Source organism: Protopterus annectens, chromosome 6.part0, assembly GCF_019279795.1.
Source record: "Protopterus annectens isolate FY-2018-M chromosome 6.part0, PAN1.0, whole genome shotgun sequence".
Classification (NCBI taxonomy): Eukaryota; Metazoa; Chordata; order Ceratodontiformes; family Protopteridae; genus Protopterus; species Protopterus annectens.
Genome location: NC_056737.1, coordinates 244,115,705 through 244,128,384, shown reverse-complemented (window position 1 = coordinate 244,128,384; position 12,680 = coordinate 244,115,705). Strand labels below are relative to the sequence as shown.

The following is a 12,680-nucleotide window of genomic DNA, read 5'->3' as shown; positions in this document are numbered from 1 at the left end:
CCTCCTGTGGACCGACCCTTCTGGAACAAAGGAGTCCCGGTTGATGTCATTGTGGTTGCGTATGTCACCAAAAAGGAGCTAGCAGAGCTCCATGGTCCATCCCCTGAACAGGGAGTCTCTGGCAGCTGACCAGTATGGGAAGCGTGTTTGCCTCTGCTACCTTTTGGATTGAGGGCAGTTGATTACCTGGCACACTTCGCCTCCCTTCAAAGGGACATGGTCATAGAACTCACCACTTCCCTTAGAGTTGTTGCTTGAGCAGGACCTCAAGAAGGCATATCCCAAGTGCTCTCCTCTGACATCCCTCGCCAATTCCTCTACGTTAATTTCCGATGCTGTGGAAGCTACCTCTCGAGCAGCAGGTACTGTGATTGCTGTACGAGATGGAATGCTTAGTTACAACTATGTGGGCTTGCAAAACCCTTTAAAGCACCTTTTACCAATCCTCCCTTTGATGGGTCCACCCTCTTTGGACCTTTTGTGAAAGACACTCTAGTGAGTAGGAAGGGAAGACCTTGTCCCCCAGTATGGATCAGGTTTTCTAATCCTCAGAGGTTCTCTCGCTCTCTCGCTCTCTCGCTCTCTCGCGCTCTCTCGCCTTCGCTCTCTCGCGCTCTCTCGCCTTCGCTCTCTCTCTGCTCGCGCCTCTCTCGCTCTCTGCTCGCGCCTCTCTCGCTCTCTCGCCTTCGCCCTCTCTCGCTCTCTTTCGTCTTCACCCACTATAAAAATGTGGAGCTACACTGCAAGCTGGGAAGGAAAACAGATACTGAGATGCTGCAAATTTTGATGGGAGATTTGGAGGTTCATGATGTAATTTATTAATGAAAGAGGGTGTATCTCAGAAATTGTCAGGTTTCTAAATCTAGAGTTCTAAGCTCTAGTGAGCTAGGATGTTTTCCATACATTGTTCATGCAGCCGAGGATTTATTTTTACTGTGTAGGGGTTTGGAAGGGGGAAGTAGGTAGTCCAAACAGATAATGAAGGGAGCAGTGATCTGCTGCTCTGCAAGTACTTCGGAGAAGTACATTAACCTTAGTGACATTTCTTTAACTGGCTGTACTGTCACAGGCTTTATGAAGATGAACCATGTAGTAATGCCAGGAGGAATCTCACAGGCTTAAAGTTTAGTGAGTAATTTGATATAGAGCAGAATCATGACTTAACAGTGAGTATTTATTGAATTTCTGCATACCGCAAGCACAGATGAGCATTCATTTCTGAAATTTTCATGGTACAGGCAAGAGACCAGAAAACAAAGGCTTGGTTGAAGTTAAATTTCTTTTAGTGATACCAGCCTTCCTGGGAGGTCCAGAATGTTTTTGGGAATATTCAGTAAATCCGAAAAATGTTTGTAGCATGTATGTATTTATGTAGGAAATTTAAAAATGCAAAAACTTTATTCATTTCTAGTAATTGGAGTTTTAATACTACGAAGGAAGCACAGATGTCCTATTCACATGTTGCAGTATTCAACATATGGCTTTACTCTTTTTGCAAACATTCGGCCAGTATACAAGTGTTCACTGTGTGGTGCGTGGGATGTCTGACACATGGCTGAAGGAACGTGGGCCATAAGTGACATCTGCATGCACCAGCCCTTAACTTCTCATCCGCCAGTTGAACAGGTATTTCTGCCTTCACGGCCATCGGATTCTAAAAATCAGTAAGTGCCCCTTTGGGAAATATTTCAGTCCATTTCTTTAATGCTTGTTCATGTCATCCAGAAAGGCAAGTATAAGTCAGATACCTCACAAGGACGCCCACTATCAGGGTCTCTCTTGGGATTGTCACACAGTTACAAGGCCTGCTCCATTGTCAGGTATTTTTGCCCAAAACATTGCTTAGCAGTCTGCACGTGCTTAATTTGTATTTAGGGAATCTAAGCTTAAAACAAATTGCTTTAAGGGTGGAGAGTTCCTCCATACCTACTGAACTACCAAAAAAAGCCAGGACTATATGACCTACCATTACAGCTGCGCCTCTTGCATCCGACCCTCGGCCTGTAGCCATCGACCTGGAAGAGGAAACTGGCTCTGCCGCCTCTGATGTAGTGTACTTCCATGGAAGCCGCACAATCCCATGTGGAGATCTTGTCCGTAGAGGCGTTTCCGACACCAGTGGGGAGCCAGCACTTTCAGTAGGTCCATTGGATCCCTCTGCTTCCTTACAATCTTAAGACTCCAGGTTTTCCTCCCTTCAGATGCCCCCCAGGCCTCTAAAAAAACGAGAAAAGGAAGCACATCTACTCCTATTTAAAGCATGCCTGACTGGCAGGCTTTCAGCCAAAGTCTGTTTAATGCTTTCATGGCATTGTGTTCTACCTTTGCAGGGACTGCTAACATTCCACCTCCAACTCTGAGTGGACCTTCTCATACAGCACAAGGGATCACAAATACACCCGCAGTGGCAGTTACTGCACCTCACCCTGTGGCTGATAGGATTCTGATCCCTTTCAGACACCTTTACAATGAGGACGTGCTCACTGTCCTGCAGGAGGCAAAGAAACCAAACACTAGAAAATCTTGCCATTCAAAGTGGAAGGGATTTTCTATATGGTGTTACAAAAGACAGTTGGACCTGCTTACAAGCGAGACTCCTCTGGTTTTGACTTAACCTGTGTGAGCTACTGCAGACAGGATTGGCTTGTTCCTCCATTAAAGTCCACTTGTCTACGATTTCAGCATGCATTCGTCTGGACCCACCTTTAGTGTCGGGACCTTTGACTGTTTTGGAAAAGCTCACACTTCCTCCATTTGAGCCTGCAGAAAAAGCTTCCCTAAAATACTGTATATGGAAAACTGGTCTTTATCTCAGCCAGAAGGGTATCAGAGCTGCAAGCCCTCATGGCTATTCCACTTTTCCAGAATGACAGGGTTACTCTTAGAACCAACCATTCATGCCCAAGATGGTGAATGACTGTCCCAGAGTCAAGCCATCCACCTACATACCTTCTTCCCTAACCCACAGGGGGACAAAGTACTTCACTCCCTGGACGTTCACAGACAACTCTGGTTTTTATCTGCATAAAACTAAGCCCATCAGACAGGCTAATCAACTGTCTCCTTTCACCCCAGAACCCTAGGGAAGGTAGTAACCAAACTGTCTCTGCCTGGATTTCCAAAGCTATCACCACCTTCTACAAATACCATGGGAAATCCCTGTAAGGCACTGTTAAAGCACAACTCCACCAGGGCTATGGCATCCTCAGGAGCCTTTAGGGATCTGGATACCTCTACCATCATTGAACCAGCCACTTGGTCATCAGTGCACACCTTCACCAAACATTACAAGTTAAACCACATTTCCAAAGCCAGGGCAGGTTTTGCCAGCAGATTCCTTGCAACTGCCTCTAGACCACCACCCCCTCCTCCTTCACAGTGCACGTTGACACTCACCCATCTGTTGAATACTGCAACATGGGAATAGAAGGACAAAGAAAAGTTGTGTAAAATCTTAACATAACCATAGATGTCCTTCTCTTCCATGTTGTAGTATTCCTTCCCACGCTCCTTCCCTCCTGTTACGCTCCATTTTCCTTTCTGGGTGGCACAGCACTGGCATTACCCTTACTAGGACTGGTTCTGACTGGGGCTTAGTTCTGAGGGCTGGTGCTTGCAAACGTCACTTTTATGGTCCACATTACTTGAGCCATGTTGGATGTTGCACACACCTTATAGTGAGTGACTGAAAACATTTGTGTACTGGCCGGACATTCGCAAAGCAAGAGTAAACCCATATGTTGAACACTGCAACATGGAAGAGGACATCTATGGTTATGTTAAGATTTTACAAAACTTTTCTTTTGGTCTGTTATACCACTTTGTTAAAGGCATTTATTTGACTGCATCTTGCTCCTCCTATGTGCCTTTTGTAATGATTTGAGAAGTCTACTTTCACTTACCTATGTGAGAGGTTTGTAATGTCTTGACTTTTTAGAATTCTTACTTTAACAACCTGAAAACTGAACCAATTTAGAGAAGAAATTTAAATCTGGATATTCCAGCCATCAGGTTCCTTGGCGCCAGTGGAAAAATGTACCCTGTGAATAATGAAAGAATGACCTCTCTGTAGATCCTATAATGTCAGGATAAGTGCAAGGGCAGAGTTTTGCACTGGTTAGAGGAAAGGAAGCAGATTTAATCAGCTTGGTAAAAATGTCTTGAGATGGGAGCGTTTTACTCTGTACACATATTAGATGTGTGTGTGTGTGTGTGTGTGTGTGTGTGTGTGTGTGTATATATATATATATATATATATATATATATATATATATATATATATATATACACGAAATGTATTATGTATGTTGTGTACATGTATAAACATGCTATCTATATATGTGTTTATATACATACCCAGGTGTATAATGCATACATGTGTGTAAATGCTTTTGTATATATTTTTATGTAGTCTACATTGTGTATATTGTAATATGCTTCTCTAGATAGACGTGCGAATTAACTTGTATATTTGCACAAATATTGTGATGAGGCATTTTTATTGTGACGGTTTAAGTAAAAGGATGCTGCAGAAGTCAAGTGTGATTATTTGGAGGTTTGCTTTATTGGGCAAATGAACACATTTAAAATGTAGCAATGGGTGGTATTTATGCAGTCTACATTTTGCTTAATAGTAATGACAGTGTTCAATTCTGATAATGTGCATATGTATCATGATGCAACTGGATTTTAACAGTGAAGTTTAACAATGTAGGGACAGCAGCCAATGCACTGTTGCAGAAACTACACCTAGTTTGAAATTGTGTGCTGCATTCCTAGGAACAGTATAACAGTATAGAGAAAATTATCAAGTTATAAAAGATCACGGAGTTCTGAAGTGTTCAACGACAAAAGCAGTCAAAACTGTTTTTTAGAGGTCAAAGGACTCGCAGCTCCCTTTACCTTTGTTTTGAGCTAACAGATGAGCACCAAAATAAAGTTGGTCAAGTTGAATGGAATATTTGTAAGCTTTTTATAATGCCACTGTCAAGTTTTATCACTGCATTGCACACTTGTCTTGTGTATGGACCTTTGCATTTATTGCTGTCATAGTAAATGAGTACATTATTGGAATGGAGGACTTGTTTTAAGTACTGTCTGTAAGCGTGTTTTTTTCTTCTGCAGTGACAGTTATGCAAAAGTGCGAGCAGTGGTGATGACCCGCGATGATTCTGGCTGGTTACCACTGGGAGGGGGTGGACTGAGCTCTGTCACAATTTTTAAAGCCAGTCATCCAGAAGAAAATAGCTGCCCTGACTTCCTTGTCCACGGAGAAAGACTGAAGGATAAAGCAGTAAGAAATGTATTTTTGTTTTGTTGTCCTGCCTTCCTTATTGAAATGTGTATCTTCTAGTTATTTGGAATACAGTTTATGTGGATTAAAACACGCTTAAAGGCTCAGCTTTTCCCAGCATGTAAAAGAAGGAACTGCATTTAACTTGCGAATTGGGAAACCGTACGACTGGACTATGAGATGAGTCATGATGATGAAATTGGTTTCATACAGGTGTTTATAACAGTGGAAGCTGTTCGATTCTTTTAATCCACTTTTACACCCCTAGGTCTGAAAAGACGTTCTGTGGGGAGGGTGTGCTTAGTGTTTCCTGATCAGAACCATTGCTTACAGTATGCTGGGACTAGGTAACTGCTTAGTTGCAAAGAAAACCAGTGGAGAAGCGTTAACATTACATTGTATGATGGGTTTTGTTTATATTAGCAGTTTGTTTAATTTTTAGAATGCATTTGATTGCTGCTGGTAAATGTCAGGCTTTAGTGAGTCTTTCAGGTTTCAGTGGATCTTACTATAATCTTTTATTACTATGATAGATAGCCGGAATTTGTGAAATCAACTGAGACATCTTGTATTAAGAGGTCTTGTCTTCATTTGCTTACAGGACTTAAGTGCAGACATTGCAGCTTTGTATATAAAACCCTCAGGCTGCATCATATCCCTGCCCCCTCACTACCACCTCCTTCATTTTCAGTGCAGCCATTTCTCTCCAGTCCATCATTGCTATGTGAAAGCTCTGGTCAGAATAGAAATTGCTTTTTTTGGGTGATGCATGGTGGAAGTCGGTGTTTTCTTTTACTTTACTCTCCCTCACATGTTTTCTTTCTGTGGTTAATCTGACATTGTTTGCTTTCAATGCTGAAAGGTAGCCCACCATTTTTTTTTAACTCGTGAAAAAGTCCTCTCTAATTGAACATCGTGCTTGCCAATGGGCACTTTGTATTTATGCTTTTTATCGGTTCTCAGCATGATATGTAAAGGTGTTCTGTTTTAAGTTTCCTATATCTGCATTTTAGTAGTATTAATCCTGTCGAAACCTTAATTGTCAGTTTTCCACTGTTGATGTAGCTCTCAACTGTTACGACTTTGTCCTCAGTTTTAGCTTGCTCCTCCTAGATTTATTGATGGTCCTTGTACAGTCTAGTGTAAGCAGATCTTCTCTTCTGAAAAATAGTTAAATGCTCTGACTGTTGTATTGAATTTAAAGGACAGCACTATAATTTTTAATGTCCAGAAGTTGAGGGGTATGGCTGTTAGTGTTTTATTTTTTTTTCGTCTTTTTGTCAGGGGAGTGCATGTATGTTTTGGGGGGGGGGGGGTAAGAGGCATTCTACGACTGGGTAGTGTGGCTTGCCTTCCTGCAGACTGGAGCTATATTGGGACTTTATCACCTGTTTTGGAACTCACTGTTCCTCTCCTCCTCAGACAACCCAGGGTACTTTCTTGGCCCTAACTCCCTCCCCTTAGTTGTGCTGACATTATCTATAAGACAAGACTGCAGTGGGATGCATCTTGCTTTTCCATACCCCTGGAACCCAAAGGGCAGTTGTCTCTTCCCACTTGCCACCTGTTTGCTGGTTTGTTTTTTGAGCTCTCCCCTTCACCAGAGCTCTAGAGAGAAGTCCCTATATGCTCAGACCCTCCCACACGCACACTCCTATGATAGATGCTCTGTGCTTTTGAAAAGAAGGGTCAGTAATCACCGCTCATGTCTACCACGGATTCTTTTTTTTTCTTTGCTTTCTTCCAATAAAAAACAAAAAAAGGGTAGGAAAGTAAGAATTTGATATTGTAGCACCATGCCAGTTCCTTCATTACATAAGCTTGGGTGTTGGTGGTTTTAATCAAAAATGGTTTAGAAGCTTGTTTCTGTTACCTGACATGTCCAAAACGTGCCATCGAGAAGCACAGGGGGGCTTTTTACTTTGTCCTAAAGTCTAATTTGAGACTGCAACAGGCAATGTTCTTCATACTGATCCTTGCCTGCAGTAGCCTAAGCCATATGGGTTATGTCTTGCCAAGGATATAACGACTGTCCTGTTTCCAAAGATTCAGCACACCTTCACATGCTGAAACTGTCTGGCAACTCATGGTAAGCTAGCCAAATGATGAATTTTGGCCCCAAGCCCTTCAGAGCTTTACAGCTGCTGAAGAATATGCTCTTCTGAGGCTTTCCAGGATCGACTATCAGCTTGTGCTGTACATTTGCTGGATAGAGAAGTTCCCTTTGTGGGGTGGCGGGCTTCCACAGTTTGTTTTACATTTATTAATACCTTACTCTTCTGGAAAGTTATTTTAAAGCTATGAGTTTGTTTTAATGGACTGTACCTTTAAAAGGGCACGCTACTTTTTTTTTTTTTTTAACGTCTGTTTAAAAGTGGTTTATAGTAACTGTAAACCATTTTTTCTCTCTGGAGAAATTGGGTTTTACTTTTGTCAGGCTTGCAAAAGTGCCTTTTACAGTGTTTGGAAAAAAATGGCTTTTAAAGACTTATGTTTTTACCCACATTTGCTGCTTGCTGTCCCTGGGAAAGGCACCATTTTTGACTTGACAATGGTACAATCTGTCAGTCCCACAGTCTGTTCTTTCATCTGCAAAAAAAAAGGTTAAGCAAAACCGCCTTTGCCCGTCACATTAGGCTAGCAATTTGCCTCTGCCACAGGTGGGTGACTCTGCTGTGGACATTAGTTGAACCTCGGACCACTCATCTTTTACCCACTGATCCCTGCTATGTAGCACCTACAGCCACCAAGGACCGGATGTTAGTCATGTTCTCTGCAGCTGTTTGGGTAGTCTGGGGCCAAGGGAGATACATTCTTTCCTAGGAGAGGGACTAGGGAAGGCTTCCCTGTTTTGTCAATGTTATGCCCATACTTTGGGAAGCTGTTCCTGCTGTTAACACTGTTGGTCTTAGATTTCTTGTCAAAAAGAAATGGACGACTAAGCATGTATGTACTCAAATTTTCTTAGTAGTTTACTGGATGTGACTCGTAGCCTAGTACCAACCTATGAACCTATCAGCCCTAGGGCCTATACAAGCCTAGCCATAATTCCCTGGGTATTTCTTCCCACAGTATTTACTTCCCTGGAACCTGTCTGGCAGGGCGACTGACATGATCCCTGGGGTGAATTTCCTATCTCCCATCCAGTCATCAAGGTACCTTTTGAAGAGTGCCAAATAGGCGCTCTGACGTGTATGGGCAGTTTATTCCAGAGTCTGGGGAGTCTCTGGGTCAGGAACTTCTCTCCAGCATGTTTTAATTGTAATGACAAGGTTTAGATCCCTGGAGTGTGCATCTCTGAGAGAGTGGGATTTAAGTGTAGCATGTCCAGCATCTCTGGGTTTGATATGACCTTGTATGTTAACCAGAGATCGCATCTGAGTAGACTATATGCGACAGGGTATAGGTGGAGTTTTTTAGACAGCCAACGTAGGGCATCTGCTTTCGGCCTGTGATTCTTTTAGTGAGGTATTTCTGCGCCCTTTCCAGTTGCAGATGTCTTGAGAGGTACATACCAAACGGGGTGTTGTATTCTGTAATGGGTCTAATGAGGGATGAGTACAGTGAGACAATTACCTTTTTTTCTGGATGAAAAGCCCTTATTGATGTATGCCACATAGGATTTCCTGACTGTTGTGGTGATGTGGTCATCAAAGGTGAGACCACTGTCCACCTGTGTCCCCAAGTCTCCTCACACTTTTGGTGTTTAGTGTACTGCCACCTATGTGATAATTCACAGGTACATGTTTTTTTCCCCAAAGGGGATAACTATATATTCCTTGGCATAGAGCTTGAGGCCATGGCTCTGGCACAAAGCATCTGTTTCTGTAAGGCCCTTTTGTAGAATATCCACATCATTTGGGGATTCAGTAATGGCTCCCAGTTTGCGGTCATCTGCGAACTTTGTTAGCCAGAATCCCTTAGTGTTGACCTGTACTTCAGAGAAGTAGATGCCAAACAAGAGCGGTCCCATGACTGAAACCTGAGGTACTCCACTTGTCACTTGTCTGAAGCTGGATTTGGAGTCTGCTATGTGGGTTCTGTCAGCCAGTTGGCCACCCATTGAGTGACGTGGGGATTAATGCCCAGCTTAGTAAGCTCATCTATGATTCCAGAGGGGGGGATGGTGTTGAAGGCCTTGGCGAGGTCCAGTTAAGCTGTGTGTAGACCACCTTACCCTTGTCCCACAGCTCTGGAGACTACTTTGAAGTAATCAGGTTCATGAGAAGATCGGCCCTTTACAAACCCATTTGACTTAATTAAGGCTGTTTATCATTGTAAAGTAGACTCTGGTAAAAGAGAGGGGTACCTCATTTCCTGAACAAATTCAAGATTTTGAATCTGGGCAGGAGGGTGTGGGGGGAGAGAGAGAGGGGACTGACTTCTCAGATTTCTGATTCCAGCTTAGGGGAGAGCTCTGTTTCTGACTCTTCCTGTGGAGGGTTCTCTTCTCCAAGATTATTTCTAGAATGTCTGTTTTCAGTGGGAGAACAGAGGTTTCTCAGTCCCTCAGAAAATTCTGTGAGCTGTTGCAGAAGGAATTCCCAGAACCTGCACCTATTCCTCCAGTTATTGGCTTTGGAGAATGTGTTAACTGCCTGCAGTTTTCCCCAGACAGCTTCTCCTAAAAGCGCAGATGGACTACATGTTTCCTCAGTCCAGCAGCTATAGCTTTATTAATCCTTCAGCTGCTAAACATTTGGCTAGTTCCAATCCTGCTGTCTGATAAGGATGGAAAAATTGAGAAGTATGGGAAAAGGGTATGTTTCTGCATCTGTGGTTTTCAGAATTTGAATTGTCACGCTCATATGCTAAGGTTTGATCTGACTAATTGTGATAGTATGAGTAATGTTTTATCTGCAGTTTCTTTTGAGGAAAATCTGCTTTAATTTAAAGTCTTGTTTGTGTGACTGTTGCTTTAGTTATTTGACGTGTGTTTACAGGGAAGGTCCGACTGGATGTGGAGTCCAGTTTCAGTGGAGGCCCAGGGAGAAAAGCTCCACATTACAAACAAAACAGAACATAAGCTTAACATTTTCCATTGTAGTGGATTTGTGCAATAACATGACCTTGCACAACCATAGTAATTATATACAGCAATTCAGTGACTGTCTGTTTCATAGTTTGGTACTAGGCTATCTGCCCTGGGGCATTTATAAGCCTAGCCATAGTGATGTGGCTTTTGCCACCCCATGTAATCCTACAAAAGTGTACAGTATAGATTTAGATACTGTGCCTCTGTCTAGTAGTGACACAGTGAAGACCCCTGGGGTAAACCTACAATCTCCCATCCACTCGTCAAGATTTCTCTTGAAGAGAGTCAGTGAGGGGCTCTGCCTAACATGCTAACATGAACTGGGATTCTGTTCCAGAGTATGGGAAGCCTCTGAGTTATGAATCTGTCCCTCCAGCATGTCCTATTCATATATTTGTGCTGAGGTTTAAATCTTTAGCTCTCGTGGTTCTGATGGATTTGGATTTTTTGAGGTGGAGCATGTCCATCAATTCCTGATTGGACATGGCCTTGTACGTCAGGCACAGATCACCTCTGAGCAGGCGGTATGCTACTGAATAGAGCTGGAGTTTCTTTAGTCTGGCAGTATATGACATATGTTGGAGACCCTTGATCCTCTTGGTGAGGTACTTTTGGGGTCTCTCTAGCTGTTGCAAGTGCCGGGTGAGGTACATAGCAAATGGGGCATTGTACTCAATCATGGGCCTGATAAAGGAGGAGTATAGGGGTACAATGACCTCCTTTGATCTGGATGCGAATCCCTTCATGATAAGGTGGGCAAGGTAGAAAGTCTTTCTAACCACTTTGGCAACGTGGGTGTCAAATGAGGTCACTTTCGACTTGGGTCCCCAGGTCTCTGATTACTTTTTCCTTACTCATTGGGTTACTGTCTGTGTGATAATTTGTGGGTACTTTGTTTTTCCGAAAGGGTATGACTATACATTTTTTGGCATTTAGTTTAAGGCCATGACTCCGGCACCAGTTGTCCGTTTCAGTGAGGCCTTTCTGTAGGATGTGTGTGTCAGCTGGTGTATCGACTATGGCGCCTAGTTTGCAGTCATCTGCGAACTTTGTCAGCCACAACCCTCCCATGTTTGCTTTCACATCTGAGAAATAAATGCCGAACAAGAGGGGTCCCAGGACAGAGCCCTGTGGGACACCACTTGTGACTGGCTTTGAGTCTGACATGGCTCCAGTGATTTTGACTTTATGGGTTCTATCCTTTAGCCAGTTTGCCACCCATCTTGTGACATATGGATTTACATTTAAGCTGTTGAGCTTGTCTATGATGCCAGAGTGGGGTATTGTCGAAAGCTTTAGCCAAGTCCAGGTAGGCTCTATGGACTGCTTTGCCCTCGTCAATGGCTCTAGTGACTGTTTCGAAAGTCAACCAGGATATGCCCTTTACAAAGCCGAACTGGGTGGGATCAAGTGTCTGTAAGTCCCCAATGTCTCTGTTTGAGTTCCAGAATGATTCTTTCCATAGCTTTGCAGACCAGGCTGGTTAAGCTTATGGGGCGGTAGTTACCAGGGTCTGTAGAGGTGCCTAAAACAAAACAGAATCACTGTTCCGAAAATAACCAATAAGCACCAAAACCAGAACAGATCGAAGAGGGCACAAATCCTGGTCTACAAGCTCCTTTGTGGAGTGGGACTACTGTTGCTGTACTCCAGTGTTCAGGTACATATCCTGTAGTAAGGCTAAGGTTAAATAGCATTTTTACGTGCGGGTTTAGCTCCTCTTGGAGTTCACGTAGCACGCAACCCGGGATACCGTCAGGTCCCATTGATGTGTTTTTAGCTTTGCTGAGGGCAGTTCTCACCTGGACATCTGAGATGACAGGGATGTTACATTCAGCTGGGATAAGTATTTCTTCTTTTGGGGGTGAGGGAGGGGAGAAATTTGCACTGAACCTGTCTGCCAGAATGTTGGCAATATCTGTGGGTTCAGTGTATTTTTTGTCATTGTGAACTAACTCTGAACATATCTGAGGGTTTCCGCCCAGGTTTCTAACATAACTGAAGAAGGCCTTGTGGTTATCTTTAGTGTCCATAGTGATTTTTCTCTCAAAGTTGGCCTTGGATGTTTTTATGAGAGAACGTAGCTTTCTACTAGTGCTGATCAGAGATGCCTTCTCTTTATGGGATTTTGCTCTGTCGTGCAGTAGCTTCCTTCTTTTGTTATACAATTTGTTTATGGCTGGGGTCCACCAGACAGGATGCCTGCCCTTGGTGGAGAGGGTCTTGGTTTTATTTGTGATTGCATGATCCATGCATTCTTGGATATGTCCGTAGAAAGCATTTGTGAAGGTGTGGGATGTGGTTTCCACTGGCCCAGTGGGCTTAAAGGATACCATCTCAGTTTTAAGAAGT

At 43.3% G+C, this 12,680-nt stretch overlaps 1 protein-coding gene across 1 annotated transcript in view; it reads left to right on the top strand.

The window, feature by feature from the left end:
- Positions 1-12,680, top strand: part of SPRED1 (sprouty related EVH1 domain containing 1) — a 707,321-nt gene that overhangs the window by 329,970 nt on the left and 364,671 nt on the right. The window contains exon 2 of the mRNA XM_044073988.1: positions 5,125-5,293. Coding sequence (XP_043929923.1) covers positions 5,125-5,293 — 169 coding nt within the window. The remainder of the gene's footprint in view (positions 1-5,124; positions 5,294-12,680) is intronic.